Source organism: Hemitrygon akajei, chromosome 4 (genome assembly GCF_048418815.1).
Source record: "Hemitrygon akajei chromosome 4, sHemAka1.3, whole genome shotgun sequence".
In the NCBI taxonomy this organism is placed as follows: Eukaryota; Metazoa; Chordata; class Chondrichthyes; order Myliobatiformes; family Dasyatidae; genus Hemitrygon; species Hemitrygon akajei.
Window position 1 is genome coordinate 56,126,289 of NC_133127.1, and position 16,392 is coordinate 56,142,680.

The 16,392-nt window shown below is 40.9% G+C and overlaps 1 protein-coding gene across 5 annotated transcripts in view; it reads right to left on the reverse strand.

Moving 5' to 3' along the window:
- Window positions 1-16,392, reverse strand: part of LOC140726365 (janus kinase and microtubule-interacting protein 1-like) — a 395,420-nt gene that overhangs the window by 181,186 nt on the left and 197,842 nt on the right. For all 5 annotated transcript variants that reach the window (XM_073042649.1, XM_073042647.1, XM_073042648.1 and 2 more), the window contains one exon: window positions 5,278-5,775. In XM_073042649.1, the coding sequence (XP_072898750.1) occupies window positions 5,278-5,775 (498 nt within the window). The remainder of the gene's footprint in view (window positions 1-5,277; window positions 5,776-16,392) is intronic.

Genomic DNA, 16,392 nt, shown 5'->3' on the forward strand with positions numbered 1-16,392 from the left:
CTGTGTGGGACCTTGTCAAAAGCCTTTTGAAAATTTAAATATACCACATCCACTGGCTCTCCCCTATCCACTCTACTAGTTACATCTTCAAAAAATTCTATAAGATTTGTCAGACATGATTTTCCTTTCACAAATCCATGCTGACTTTGTCCGATGATTTCACCTCTTTCCAAATGTGCTGTTATCACATCTTTGATAACCGACTCTAGCATTTTCCCCACCACCGATGTCAGACTAACCGGTCTATAATTCCCTGGTTTCTCTCTCCCTCCTTTTTTAAAAAGTGGGGTTACATTAGCCACACTCCAATCCTCAGGAACTAATCCAGAATCTAGAAACTAATCCAGTTTTGAAAAATTATCACTAATGCATCCACTATTTCTTGGGCTACTTCCTTAAGCACTCTGGGATGCAGACCATCTGGCCCTGGGGATTTATCTGCCTTTAATCCCTTCAATTTACCTAACACCACTTCCCTACTAACATGTATTTCCCTCAGTTCCTCCATCTCACTAGACCCTCGGTCCCTTACTATTTCTGGAAGATTATTTATGTCCTCCTTAGTGAAGACAGAACCAAAGTAGTTATTCAATTGGTCTGCCATGTCTTTGTTCCCTATGATCAATTCACCTGTTTCTGACTGTAAGGGACCAACATTTGTCTTGACCAATCTTTTTCTTTTCACGTCTCTATAAAAGCTTTTAGTCAGTTTTTATGTTCCCTGACAGCTTTCTCTCATAATCTTTTTTCCCTTTCCTAATTAAGCCCTTTGTCCTCCTCTGCTGGTCTCTGAATTTCTCCCAGTCCTCAGGTGTGTGCTGATTTTTTTTGCTAATTTATATGTTTCTTCTTTGGACTTGATACTATCCCTAATTTCCCTTGTCAGCCACGGGTGCACTACCTTCCCTGGTTTATTCTTTTGCCAAACTGGGATGAACAATTGTTGTAGTTCATCCATGCGATCTTTAAATGCTTGCCATTGCATATCCACCGTCAACCCTTTAAGTATCATTTGCCAGTCTATCTTAGCTAATTCACGTCTCATACCTTCAAAGTTACCCTTCTTTAAGTTCAGAGCCTTTGTTTCTGAATTAACTATGTCACTCTCCATCTTAATGAAGAATTCCACCATATTATGGTCACTCTTACCCAAGGGGCCTCGCACGACAAGATTGCTAACTAACCCTTTCTCATTGCTCAATACCCAATCTAGAATGGCCTGCTCTCTAGTTGGTTCATCAACATGTTGGTTCAGAAAACCATCCTGCATACATTCCAAGAAATCCTCTTCCTCAGCACCCTTACCAATTTGGTTCACCCAATCTATATGTAGATTGAAGTCACCCATTATAACTACTGTTCCTTTTTTGCACACATTTCTAATTTCCTGTTTAATGCCATCCCCAACCTCACTACTACTGTTAGGTGGCCTGTACACAACTCCCACCAGCGTTTTCTGCCCCTAAGTGTTATGCAGTTCTACCCATATCGATTCCACATCCTCCAGGCTAATGTCCTTCCTTTCTATTGCATTAGTCTCCTCTCTAACCAGCAATGCTACCCCACCTCCTTTTCTTTCCTGTCTATTCCTCCTGAATATTGAATATCCCTGGATGTTGAGCTCCCATTCTTGGTCACCCTGGAGCCATGTCTCTGTGATCCCAACTGTATCATATTCATTAATAACTATCTGCACATTCAATTCATCCACCTTGTTACGATTGCTCCTCGCATTGACACACAAAGCCTTCAGGCTTGTTTTTACAACACTCTTAGCCCTGATACAATTATGTTGAAAAGTAGGTCTTTTTGCTTTTTGCCCTGGATTTGCCTGCCTGCCACTTTTACTTTTCACCTTACTACTTTTTGCTTCTACCCTCATTTTACACCCCTCTGTCTCTCTGCACTTGCTCCCATCCCCCTGCCACATTAGTTTAAAGCCTCCTGAACAGCAGTAGCAAATGCTCCCCCTAGGACATTGGTTCCAGTCCAGCCCAGGTGCAGACCATCCTGTTTATACCGGTCCCACCTCCCCCAGAACTGGTTCCAATGCCCCCAAAAATTGAATCCCTCCTCCTTGCACCATTTTTCAAGCCACGTATTCATCTGAAATATCTTCCTATTTCTACTCTGACTAGCATGTGGCATTGGTAATAATCCAGAGATTATTACCTTTGTGGTCCTACTTTTTAGTTTATCTCCTAACTCCCTAAATTCACCTTGTAGGACCTCATCACGTTTTTTACCTATATCGTTGGTACCTAAGTTACTATGATAAGTTACTATGATTGCACATTGCACATTTAGATGGAGACATAATGTAAAGTATTTTACTCCTTGTGTATGTGGAGGATGTAAGAAATTAAGTCAATTTAGTTCAATTCCCTTGGTAAAGTTCATGTGGACAACATCCACCTCCTTGCCTTCATCAACTTTCTTGTTAACTTCCTCAAAAAACTCTAAGATTGGTTAAACATGCACAAAGCTATGCTAACTATCTCTAATCAGTCCCTGTCTCTCCAAATACTCAAATATCTGGTCCCTTCCAGTAAGAATAACTTACAGTAACTTTCCCACTACTGATGTCAGGTTCACTGGCCTATAATTTCCTGATTTACTTTTCGAGCCATTCTGAAACAGCAGACAAAATTAGCTATCCCCCAGTCTTCCGGTACCCTACCTGTCATTAATGATGAGTTAAGTATCTCTGCTAGGGCCCCTGCAACTTCTACACTTGCCTCCCATAAGGTCCATGCAAACACCTTGTCAGACCCTGGGGATTTATCCACCCTAATTTGCCTCAGGACAGCAAACACATCCTCCTCTGTATTCTGTATAGGGTCCCTGACCTTGCTGGTGTTCTGCCTCACTTCTGTTGACTCTCCAGCGCAAATACAGATGCAAAAAATCCATCTCTTATTACTTCACACATAGATTACCATTCTGATCTCCCAGAAGATAAATTTCGTCCCTTGCAATCCTTTTGCTCGTAACATATCAATAGGATCTTAGATTTCTCCTTCACCTTGTCTGCTAGGGAAACCTCATGCCTTCCTTCCTTTAGCCCTCCAATTTCTTTCTCATGTATTCTCTTGCATTACTTATACTCCATAAGTAGCCCATTTGTTCCTACCTGTCTATACCTGCTATACACCTTTTTTTTCTTAACCAGGACTTCAATATCCCTTGAAAACCAAGGGTCCCTAAACCTGGTATTTTTACCTTTTATTTTGACAGGCATATATACAAGCCTTGTACTCTCCATTTTTCACTCTGAAGGCCTCCCCCTTCCTAAGTACACCTTTGCCAGCCCATTAAATGTGCTCATACTTTTCTTATTACTCAGTTCCACCCATAAAGCCGCACTAGTTGAATTGTTCTGATTGAGCACTGCCGTGACTTTTTCCCTGACTAGTCAGCTGGCCCTCCCCCTTTAATACCTCCCGCTCTGTCATGTCTAATGGAAACCTGAAACATTGAGCTGCCAGTCCCGCCTCTCCTGCAACCAAGTCTCACTAATGGCTGCAATGCCATAATTCCATGTGCTGATCCATGGCCTGAGCTCATCTGCTTTGCCTACAATACCTCTTGCATTGAAATATACACAGCTCAGAATATTAGTCATACCCTGCTCAAGCTTTTGATTCCTGACTGTGTCTGGGATCATATCAACACCTGTCTACATAACCTCTCCACTATCTGTCCTGGCACTCTGGTTCCCATGCCCCTGCAATTTTAGTTTAAACCCCCACACTTGCCCCCCCCCCCCCCACCACCACCATGCAGCACTACCAAACATTCCGGCTACATTCGTCCCCTCCTTTGTACAGTTACAAACCATCTCTGCACGACATATGCTGGTGACATTCAACCTGATTCTGATTTTGATTCTATATGGGTCTCACCTTCTCTAGAAGAGAGACCAATGACGCAAAAATCTGACACCCTTCCTGCTACAATTCCTCGGCCTCATGCTATACTGTACGATCTTCCTATTTCTGACCTCACTAGCATGTGGCTTGAGTAACAATTTTGAGATCATAACCCTCAAGGTCCTGTCATTTAACTTAGCACCTAACTTCTGAATTCACTTTGCAGAACCTCGTCGCTCTTTCTACCTATGTCATTGGTACCTACATGGACCACGACTTCTGGTTGCTCAACCTCCCATTTCAGAATACTGAGGACTCGATAGAAGATGTCCCAGACCCTGGCAACTGGAATACCATAAGACCATAAAATATAGAAGCAGAATTATGCCATTTTGCCCTTTGATTTTGCACTACATTTCATCATGGCTGATCCAATTTTTCCTATCATCCCCAATATTCCACCTTCTCCCTGCGTCTCTTCAGGCCCTGACCAATCAAGAATCTATCAACCCCTGCCTGAATATACATAAGGACTTGGTCTCCACAAGTGCCAGATTCACCAATTCTGGCTAAAAAAAATCCCTCCTCACTTTCATTCTAAAAGGATGCCCCTCTATTCTGAGACTGTGCCCTCTCATCTTAAACTCTCCCACCATAGGAAACATCCTCTCCACATCAACTCTATCAAGGCCTTTCACTCTTTGATAGGTTTCAATTAGGTCACCCCTCATTCTTTTGTATTCTGGTAAACAATAAAGCATGAGAGAGAGAAATTCTTCAGCAATCTCTTTCAGAACCCTGGGGTGTGGTCTAAGTGGTCCAGGTGACTTATCTACCTTCAGGCTTTTCAATTTCTCAAGTACCTTCTCCTTAGTAACAGCAATGACACTCACTTGTCCTATGACACTCTCATGTTTCTGGCATTCTGCTAGCGTCTTCCACAGCGAAGACTGATACAAAATACTTATTAAGCTCCTCCGCCATTTCTTTCTCCTCCATTACTACCTCTCTATCGTCATTTTCCACCAGGCCAATATCCACTCTCAGTTTTCTTTTTCTCTTTATATATCTGAAAATACTTTTCCTATTCTCTTTTATATTATTGGCTATCTTGCCTTCATGTTTCATCTTTTCTCTCTTTATGGCTTTTATAGTTGCCTTCTGTTGGTTTTCAAAAGCTTCCCAATCCTCTATCTTCCCACTAATTTTTGCTCTATTATATGCCCACCCTTTTGCTTTTATGCTACCTTTAACTTCCCTTGTCAGCCATGGGTTGCTTCATTCTTTCTTTAGAATACTTATTCACCTTTGGGACATATCTTTCCTACACCTTCCAAAATTCCACCATAAACACCAGCCATTCTTCAAAATTGCAGCAGGAATTGAGCTCCCGTTTCCCACTTACCAGCCTGCGGATATCTCTCTCACATTCTTTCTTTATTCTGGTTATCTCGTCCTGATGGGACTGATATGCGCTCCTGAGATCAGCGGCTTTCTTCTTATCAGCCTGGACTGTGTTGTTTAGGGTTTCTTCCACCTGCTTCTTGGCGGACTTCAGTTCGACGATTTCCTGCTGGAGTTTGATGCGCTCAGTGTCAAATGCCTTCCGAGCCTCTTCTCTGGCTTCATTGAGCAGGGCGGTTTTGACCTTGTCAGCTGCCCCATCCCTTAATACATTCACAGTGGACTGGAGCCTTTGGATTTCACTGTCCTTAATTTTGATTGCACGGGCGAGCTCCTGCTCGTGCTGCTTCAACAGGATCTCTCGCACGGTTTGCAGCTCTTTCATTTTCTCTTCGTGGAGCTTGGACTTGAGGTCGGTGGTGAGCACCGTGTGCTTGTGCTGCTCCAGCTCTCGCACCTGTTTCACTTCTTGCACCTTTTCCCTTTCCAGTTTGTTCACCTGGAGAACAAAAAGAGATGAAGAGTTAAAAAAAAGGCACATCTCAAGTATTACCTTCTCATTGATTAAAAAGGAAAAATCTGCAGATGCTGGAAATTTTAAGTCAAACCAGAAAGTGATGAAAATACTCAGCTGGTTGGGCAGCATCTCTGGAAAGGGAAACATAGTTCATATTAAAATGTTAACCCTGCATTTTATTCCACGGATGTGGACAGACCTCCTGAGCATTTCCAGGACTTTATACCTTCTCATTGGCAATGCCACAGTAGAATTAGGAGATTCAGTTGAGGACAATGGTTGAAATGACTTTCATGGCCCATGAACAAGAAGCTGTGGAAAACTAGGAAAGGTTTGGGTCGACAATGTCTACAGTGACCAGTTATAGCAAGGTGTAAATATGACTCAGGTAGATCAGAAACACTCACATTGTCCCATTGGTGCCCTAATGCAAATGGCACAGGAATTTAGGGATAGTGGTCTGGCAGATTAAGATCTATGATTAGCTTTATTTGTCACATCTACATTGAAGCATAAAACAAAAAGAAAAATGCATAATTTCCATCAACTTTCACTGACCATAGATATACTGGGGGCAGCCCACAAGTGTCACCATGTTTCCGGCGCCAATGTAACATGCATACAAATTACTAACCCGTACATCTTTGGAAAGTGGGAGGAAACTGGAGCACTCGGAGGACCATTACAATCATTTTGATCTCCTTTACACTCACGTACTGAAGAATCACAATAAACAATCTTGAAACACCCACAGGCCAAACGCCTTACATGCAGCGACGGGAATTGAACGCTGATCACTATAAAGTATTATACTACCATGCACCCTTATGTTTAAAGTACTTCAACTTTCTGAGACTGGTTAACCCTCCATTGCTATGATTGAAAGGGATGGCATCAAGCATATTGCACGTGTGACAGATCCTCCTGCAAATAAACCCGAATGGAAAGAATGATGAATTTCAATGTTTTCAGACTGCCACATGGAACAGTTTGGCAGCAAATCACTTTAAGTGCTCTATGTGGATTACAACGATTGTCTTCAGCTAAAAATCTCATAATACCATGGAAAAAGGTATACTAATGACAACACAAAAGTTCTGGAATTGCTCAGCAGGTCATGCATCAACAGTGGGGTAAAGATTTCAAACTGACTTGATGAATACAACTATTAACATCCTTAAAGGCAGATCAGTCAAGGGTTGTGGCACGGAGCTGCTCAAAGGTCTGGAAGGGCCTACTCCACTCTGTCTCTAAATAAAGTGAAATAAAACAGACAATCGGCACATAATGTGGGCACACCCATGTACCTCACTTCGTAACTGGAGAGATTGAGGATCCTCAAAAGCAAAATAAAATTGAAGGGACCTCCATACAAGGAGAAGGTTAGTGAGACTCACTGATCCCATGTTTCCAGCTGTGAGACAAACATAAGACAATCAGCATCGCAAGCTTAGAGTTAACCCTAAGCTCTCTTCACACCCACCGTATCAGAATTGGTAATGTTACAAGATTTAAATGGATCTATGACCTAAAACAATCACCAAGCTTTCTTGTAAATTAATTCTTGAACAGTTCCTCACTGCTCCAAGCTTCCACTTCAGAGTTATGTTAGAATTCATGCTACGGAAACCATTCAACCATCAGGATCAAAACATTAAGTTCTGCTGTTAACCTTCAAAGGTACTGATGAGTATTTAATAACCTATTGTTCAAACACAAACATATAAATTGCAATTTAAAAGCCTTTCAAAAAGTTCCTGTAAATAAATGTTACATGGATATACTCTGCAGGTTGAGCTGCAAATGGTAAGAGAAAAACAAAGTTGGATGACAGAACTGTTGAAATTTCCTGACCTAGAACATGAACATTAATCTTTCTCTAAAGATGCTGTTTGATTATGATTTTAAGCAGTTTCTTTATTATTTCAGCTATCCAGCATCAGCAGTGTTGTAACTCCGCAGTTTTAAGCTGAACTAGTACAATACCCAATAAAGATAAGGATAAAAATTGGTTACGATTAGCTTTATTTATCACATGTATATTGAAACATCAAAACTTACAGTGAAATGTGTGTTTTTTTTACGTCAACAACTAAAGCATTCCGGGGATTGTACTGGGGACATCCTGCAAGTGCCCCCGAGCTTTTAGCCCAACATAACACGTTCGCAAATCACTGACCTTAACCATACATCTTTGAAATATGGCAGGAAGCTGGAGCAGCTGGGGGAAACCCATGGGGTCATGGGAAGGACTTATAAACTCCTTACAGGGAATTGAACTCCAGTGATCACTGGCGTTCTAAAGTAATTGTCCTCGCTGCTACACTACAGCGCCACCAGTACCAATACTCAGAATCAATGTTCTAATGTTGTATTGTTTCTACAATGAACTGGCATGAAGAAGCCTCTTAAAAATGCTTCTGGTGAGTCTGATGCCTGACCTGTTGCACTGGGCAGTAATGTGGGCTAAGCCACTTCGCATCAGTTGAGAGATTATTATACCCTTTCAGTGATCCCAGAAGTAAGAATGAATGAGTGAATGTTTCAAGTAAACCGTGTAAGGCAGGATATAGAGAAGTCTACGGTGTCAGTCTCATTATGCATTGATAGTCTTTCTGCTTAGTACAACAGATTATATCATAAACTCATTAAATCACCAGTGAAAGACCAGAGAAATAAATGAAGTCATTTTCCTATTAATATTCCTCATTCTTATTTACCTTGATTTGAAATATATGAGTTTATTTTCCTAATTTTGTATTAGTCAGATGAAATCTGTCCTAACCAGCTTAAAAATTCAAATTAGTAAGACAAATGTGACACATTCACCAATTGAAATTGGTTGTTATGATGATTAGGTTTGTTGGATTAAGTTAAGAGGAAAGCTTAAATAGATTTTTCAATGTAACTGGAAGCAGCATATCCCCTCCCCACCACTGGCCAAACAGTAAGTGCAAAACACTCCTATTTCAACAAACCAAATTACACAGTAAAGGAGAAAACATGAATTACTTCTAAAAATATTCCACTTACCTTACTACTGAAAGTTCTAAATCACAGTCAAACAACAGAAGTGATTGGTTTTATCAGCCAGGATTACATGCAATTCAAGAGCTCAGGACCAGTTCATTTAATCCCAAGTGGAATAATAATAATGCCTGCAGCTATTTTTGACTAAAGTGGACTTGGCTCAGTGGAAGTTGGCCAGAATCTAATTCTAATTAGCATGCAGACGCCTTAAGCTAGCGCACATCGTCAATATTGAGTCCAAGATGTCAAACTAAGCTGATTAAAAATAGGCCGGATAGCATCCTGCAGACATTTTCTCCTGAGTCACCACAGTCAAAGCTTTATTTTACATCTTAATTGTAGCTTCATCCAAATAAAAAAAAATTACTGTACCGGAGTAATGCATTATTTTAAGAAATAACCTGGTTTTCTATATTGCATATTCTAAATATTTCAGCAAGGTTGAGAAGAGATTTAATGGAGGTAGACAAGATCATGACTGCTTTAGTAGGGCTAAATAAAAGGAGGGTGGCTCAAGGGGTTTCAGAGGACACAGACAAGCTCTGAGTAAAAGATACAAGGGATATGTGATGGAAAATTTTAATGCGGTGGACAGTTGCGATCTGGAACTTACTGCTTCTCAGAGGGGTGGAAGAAAGTGTTTACACAAATGTATAAGCATGTCAACAATGATCAGGAGTGGGCTATTCCGTTCATTGAGGTTGCCTTTTCAACAACTGATCTAATCATAACCATGGACGAAGAGGGAAACAGGAGGAAAGATGGAGGAGGGAGGGGATTTGGATGGGGGAACCGTAAATGGAGCATGGCTAGCTATGGAGCAGTCCAATTAGCCCAGGTCATGAGATGTCTTGTGCCTCCATCCTAATCTATGCTGCAGTCTAGTATGGTATTTCAAATACACCTGTGCCAGGCCTGACTCCCATGATACAATCTGAAACTGTTCTACAGTTGGACCTCCTGATGTGATTAGACTCCATGTTGGGCCTTAGGCTATGACAGGGTTCCATGAAGTAGCCCCATACTGCTATCCAACCCCATGTTATGATCAAGTCCTGCGCTACAATGGCGTCAAGTGCCACAACTGGGCCTCATGACACAATGAACCTCTGATTAGACTCTGTGCTGCACTTAAGCCAATAGCTGTAATGGGCCTTATGCCTCAATTAATTCTTGTGGTTAGACTTCACAGTGTAATTAGACTGCTGTTGAAAAACAAAATTCAACCAAATTTATTATCACTGTCTTATCTGATGCGAAATTTGCTTTGCAACAGCAGTACAGTGCAAAGACATGAAATTACTATAAATTACAAAATTTAAAAAATGGTGCGCAAAAAAAAATTTGTTTATTTTGTAATTTATGGAAGTTATGAGGCAGTGTTCATGAACCATTCAGAAATCTGAAGGCAGAGGGGAAGAATTGTTGAGTATGATCTTCTGGCTCCTGTACCTCCTCCCCAAACATCGGAACAAAAAAAGAGTGCGGGTTCCGAATGGTGACATTCCTTAATGATGGACATCACCTTGAGGCAGCTCTTGAAGATGTCCTCAAACATGCAAGTAGTTCTGTCTGTGAGGGTTGGCTGAATTTACAGCCTCTTGTAATCTTGAGCATTAGAGCCTCCATGCTCCGTGATGCAACCAGTTAGAATGCTCTCTCTCCACCATACATCTTTTTGGCAGATGCTAAGGGCAATTCTTGTTGAAGTGGTGCAGCTAGTCTGATTCATTTCCTCCTGTAGCACAGTTAGAGATTGGCAGGTACGATGTTGAGGGCATTGCTGATTCATGGCTGAAAAACAATCATAGTTAGGAGCTTTACATCCAAGGATATACATTGCATCAAAAAGGCAGGCAGGTATGTAGAAGGGGTTGGGAGGAGTTGCTCTGTTGGGAAAAACCAAAATCAAGTCCTTTGAAAGAGAGTTTCAACAGAAGTGAGTAGAGTTAGCAAACTGCAAGGGCAAAAAGACCCTGATGGGAATTATATGCAAGCTTCCGAACAATAGCTCCAGGATGCGAAACAGGCGGAGGGCAGAGCTTAGAATGATAGCACCTAACGGTGACTCCTTTGCTTGCATCTTGGGAAACAGCTCTATTTCTATCTTCAATATCTCTTTTTTTCCTTTTCAAGGTTCTTTTGAAGACCCTGACCTGGAGTTACATGCTGACTTCGGTCCTTTGCGGGAACGGGACCTACTCTCAGGGTCTCATGACCGGCTGCTTTTTGATATGCCAAGGATGCAGCCTAGAAGTCTAGTGCACCTTCAGGGTGCACAGATTTTCATGGAGGCGGGCGGATTCAAGGTCAGTGCCGCTGCAGAAAACTGGTGTGTCATGGGAGTACACGGAAGATCGAAAGCAGCAAGCTGGCTGCTGGCTTTTTGCCCGGAGACCCGAGACCTTCGGGCAGAGAGCTCGGAAAAAGCGACGCAACAGACTTTTAACATCGTAAATCAGCGAGTTGCTTTTTTATGTCTCCCCTCTCGCTGTGAAATGGGGACACCTCTTTTTCCCTTATTAGGGAGACAGAGAGCCTGTGGTATGTCGAATACCAGGTGAACAAGTAGTCTTTGGGGTTCTACAAGACTGTGTCTTTATTGATGCTTTGCTGCATGCTTGAGTGCTCGGTGGGGGTTGCCAATGCATTTTTGCTGGTGGGGGAGGTCGTCACTTTGCTGCTGTTTATGTGTGGGGGGGAACGGGGGAGACTTTGGGGTTCTAACATTTAATTGTCATTCATTCTTTGGGACACTCCTCTGTTTTTGTGAATTTTGAAGAGGAAAAGAATTTCAGGATGTATATTGCATACATTTCTCTGACATTACATGTACCTATTGAAACAAATTAAAGGCATGTAAAAAGGGCAATGTTACAATAGTCAGTGGGGATTTAAATAGGCAGGTAGATTAAAAAAAATTAGATTGGTACTGGATCTCAAAAGAGAGAATTTGTCTAAAGCCCATGAAATTGCTTTTTCAAGCAGCTTGTGGTTGAGCCCATGAGGAAAAAGACACTGGACTAGGTGTTACGCAATGAACAGTTTTATTAGGGAGCTTAAGGTAAAGGAACCCTTAAGAGATAGTGATCATAATATGATTGTTCTGACTTCTAGAGTTGCTATTTGTTTTGCATGAACATCACTTCTTGGATGCAAGCTGTTTTTGTATAATTTCCTGCATGGGTTAATTTTGATTTGATTTGAAGCACATGGTGGGAAAAAAACATTAATCTTTATCCTCTCATTATTTGCCCTTGAAACAGCAATATCTATGAGTCTTAAGCTTTTGCTCATATTGGTAAACATCCAATAGGTATATTTTGAATGAAGTATTATGTTTATCATTATTAAAGTATTGTTGTGCCACAAATTTACTCTTTACTCTTATTTACACAGCACAGTTTTGGAGTATCGTGTATGTTTATTACCTTGGTTAACACAAATTGTGAGAATAATCGACAGTATTAATATCTTAAGTGCAGAACGATTCTATGTTGAACTTCATACATGTTTTACATAACTTTCTGCAGTTTCACAAGTGGGAAATGTCATTAAAACTCCTGAGAAAACTTCCATCTAGGGGTAATTTTTGAGAAGTTGCTTAACTCACTGCATAGTTGTGTAAACACGCACTGCAGAGGTGGCAAAATGATTGAATTCACCCTGCAATTTGAGGGGGAGAAGCTAAATGCAGATATATCAGTGTTATAAAGGAGTAAAGGGAATTATAAAAGCACAAGAGAGGAGCTGGCCAAATTTGAGAGGAAAGGGATACCATCAGTGGTGGCAGAAGAACAGCAATGGTTGGAGCTTCTACAAGCAATTCAGAAGGTAATGGATAGATATATCTCAAAGAAGAAATAATATTCTAAAGGGAGGATAAGGTATCTGTGGCTGATAAGAGAAGTCAAAGACAGCATAAAAGCAAAAAAGAGGGCATATAATACAAAACAAATTAGTGGGAAGTTGGAGGACCGGGGAGCTTTTAAAAACTAACAGAAGGCGACTACAAAAGCAATAAGGAGAGAAAAGATGAAATATGAAGGTGAGCAAGACCAGATGAACTACAGCCCAGTGTCCTGAAAGAGATAGCTGTGGAGACATTAGTAGTGATCTTCCAAAAATTGCTAGATTCTGGAATGGAAAATTGAAAATGTCACTCCACTCTTTAAGAAGCGAGGAAGGCAAAAAACAAAAAAATGCCTGACTTTAGTCGTTGGGAAGATGTTGGAGTTCATTATTAAGATGAGATTTCAAAGCGAGAGGGAAATTTATTCTGCATAAGATAGTACACAGATATTACTGGACACCAACTAAACTCTACAAAATAGGGATTGCTGATAATCATTTATGCTGGAAATGTAAAAATGAGGTGGGCACATATTTTCATATGATTTGGGAGTGTTCCATGGTTTGTCCATTTTGGTGTAAAGTTCTTGATTTGTTGGGGAATTGGTCGGGATCAACACTGCCCTTGTGCCCACGGCTTTGTCTCCTGGGTGACAGGACAAAGATACCTAATGTAAACAATGACAAATTTACTATTTTAAAGGTGGGTCTCATCACAGCTGCAAGAATTATATTGCAAAACTGGAAAAAAACCCGAACGTCGCACTGTGAGGGAATGGACTGAGGAAATGGTTAAGATTTCATCATATGAACACATGTTGGGAAGAATTAAGTGAGGGAAAACTGCAAGACGCGTGGGATCAATTTTGGTTGTATGTTAATTTAAACTTAAATTAGAAGTCTTTTTTTCTGTTTCTTAGTTTTATATGTTTCTCTGTCATGGGATGGCTGTATAAATATGCTGTCCTGTATCTTCTCTATGATATGCTGTGCTGCTTTATAAAATAAGAATAAATAATAATAAAAATTAGAATTACAAAAAAAAAGATGAGATTTCAGAGTACTTAGAAGCACATGATAAAATAGGTCAAAGTCAGCATAATTTACTTAAGGGGAGAAGTTGCCTGACAAATCTGTTGCAATTTTTTGAGAAAATAACAGGCAGGACAGCCTAAGGAGAATCAGTGGATGTTGCTTACTTGGATTTTAAGAAAGCATTTGACAAGGTGCTGCATATGAGGCTGCTAAATAAGACAAGAGCCCATGGTATTACAGAAAAGATACTAGCATGGGTAGAGTATTGGCTGACTGCCAGGAGTCAGAGATTGGGTATAAAGGGGGCCTTTTCTGGTTGGCTGCCAGTGACTAGCGGTGTTCCGCAGAGGTCGCTGTGAGACTGCTTCTTTTCACGTTATATGTCAATGATTTGGATGATGGAATTGATGGCTTGGGGCCAGTTTGCAGATGAAACAAAGATAGGTGGAGGGGCAGGTAGTGTTGAGGGAGTCTGCAGAAGGACTTAGATTAAGAGATTGGGAAAAGAAGTGGCAGATGGAATATAGTGTAGAGAAGTGTATAGTCATGCACTTTGGAAGAAAGAATAAAATCACAGACTGTTTTCTAAATGGAGAATAAATTCAAAACTCAGAGATGCAAAAGGACTTTGGAGTCCTCATATAAGATTCTCTAAAGGCTAACTTGCAGGTTGAGTCAGCGATAACACCACAAATCATTGAGTTGTTTTGTTATGTCTCCCCTCTTGCTGTGAAATGGTGACACCTCTTTTTCCCTTATTAGGGAGAGTGAGAGAGCCTGTGGTATGTCAAATTACTAGGTAAATGAGTAGTCTTTGGGTAATGCAAGTTTGAGTCTTTATTGATGCTTGCTGCATGTTTCACTGCTCGGTGGGGGGTGCAGATGCTTTTTTGCTGGTGTGGGGTTCATTGCTTTGCTGCTGATTATGTGTGGGAGTGGGGAGCTGAGTGAAGACTTTGGGGTCCTAACATTTAACCGTCGTTCATTCTTTGGGGCACTCCTCTGTTTTCATGGATATTTGTGAAGAAAAAGAATTTCAGGATGTATATTGTATACATTTCTCTGACATTAAATGTACCTATTGAAACTATTAATAAGGAGGGCAAATGCAATGTTAGCATTAATTTCGAGAGGACTAGAATATCAAAGCTAGGATGTAAAGCAGAGGCTTTATAAGGTATTGGTCAGACCACACCTAGAGCATTGTAAACAATTTTGGGCTCTTTATGGATGTGCTGGCTTCAGAGAGGGTCCAGAGGAGATTTACGAGAATGATTCCAACAATGAAATGTTTATGTATGTGGAGCATTTGATGGCTCTGGGCCTGAACTCTCTGAAGTTTAGAAGAATGATGAGACACCTCATTGAAACCTATTGAATATTGAAAACTCTAGATAGTGTGCATATGGAGGGAATGTTTCCTATAGTGGGGGAGTCTAGAATCGAAGAACATAACTTCAGAATAGAGAGACATCCCTTTTGAACAGAGATGAGGAGGAATTTCTTCAGCCAGGAGGTGGTAAATCTGTCGAATTCATTTCCACCTTTTAATGTTGAGGCCAAGTAATTGGATATATTTGAAGTGGAGGTTGATAGGTTCCAGATTATATATTTATTTACTGAGATACAGTGTGGATTAGACTCTTCAGGCGCTTCATGTTAAAGGTTACCAGGTGAAGAAAGGAGTATGGGGTTAAGAGGAATAATAAATCAGCCATGATGAAATCGTGGAGCCAACCGATGAGCTGAATGGCCTAATTCTTCTACAAACGTACTATGACCTACGGTCTCTAATATGCCCCGTGGTTTTTTGGCCTATTGATGCTTCTAGCGAAATCTCCGTAGTTAAATATTTCTACCCAGCCTCTGCTGAGACCCAATTCTCGAACCTTAACTAAAAAGAAAGGATGGCCAAGTCCAGGGCACCAGACAAAAATGGCTGATGGGCCATATTCATGTAGGAAGATGGTTACTTACAGGGAGTACTGGGTCTGCAAGGGGTATCAAATACCAAACGATGCCAAAAGCTTTGCTCGACAGGAGATCCTGACAGGTTGGTTGCAGTCTGCGTTTCCTTCTGCTAAAAGACTCCTGCACTGCTACCAGAGCTTCCAAAGCTTCTACCTTCCTTCACGTGGGTAACTGTCCAATGTTAAAGATTAAATCCACCCTGTCTTTTACTCTGATGTACTCATCTTCTGAACCAGACTGGGTCCTCTCAACTCTCAAGCAATATCCATCTTTGAAACAAACAGTTAAAGATGGACTCAAACAAAAGAGTTCATTACTCTTTGGCGGGTAGGGAAGTCTTGATACTGTTCAACTCTGCCTGTTTTAGTGCACAATTACAGAAGTCATCCATCACATTCAAAGTCAAGTTACATCACGCAGCATGAGCAAGGAAGAAATATCAGAGTTTAATTTGTAGACCTGTCTGGGTGACATACACACATTCTTTTCTGCTTCTCTTTGCCACTTTCATGAATGTCTCAAATGATCAAGAAAGAACAATACAGCAGTTGTCACAATATATCTCATATGTTACAAACCAGTGAGTCTGAACTGGTGGAGCATATTCATGCAGGAAAATGGCTACTCACAGGGAGTACCGGGTCTGTATAAGGGCATGAAATGACAAAGAATGCCAAAAGCATTGCTCCATAAGAGATCCTGACAGATTGG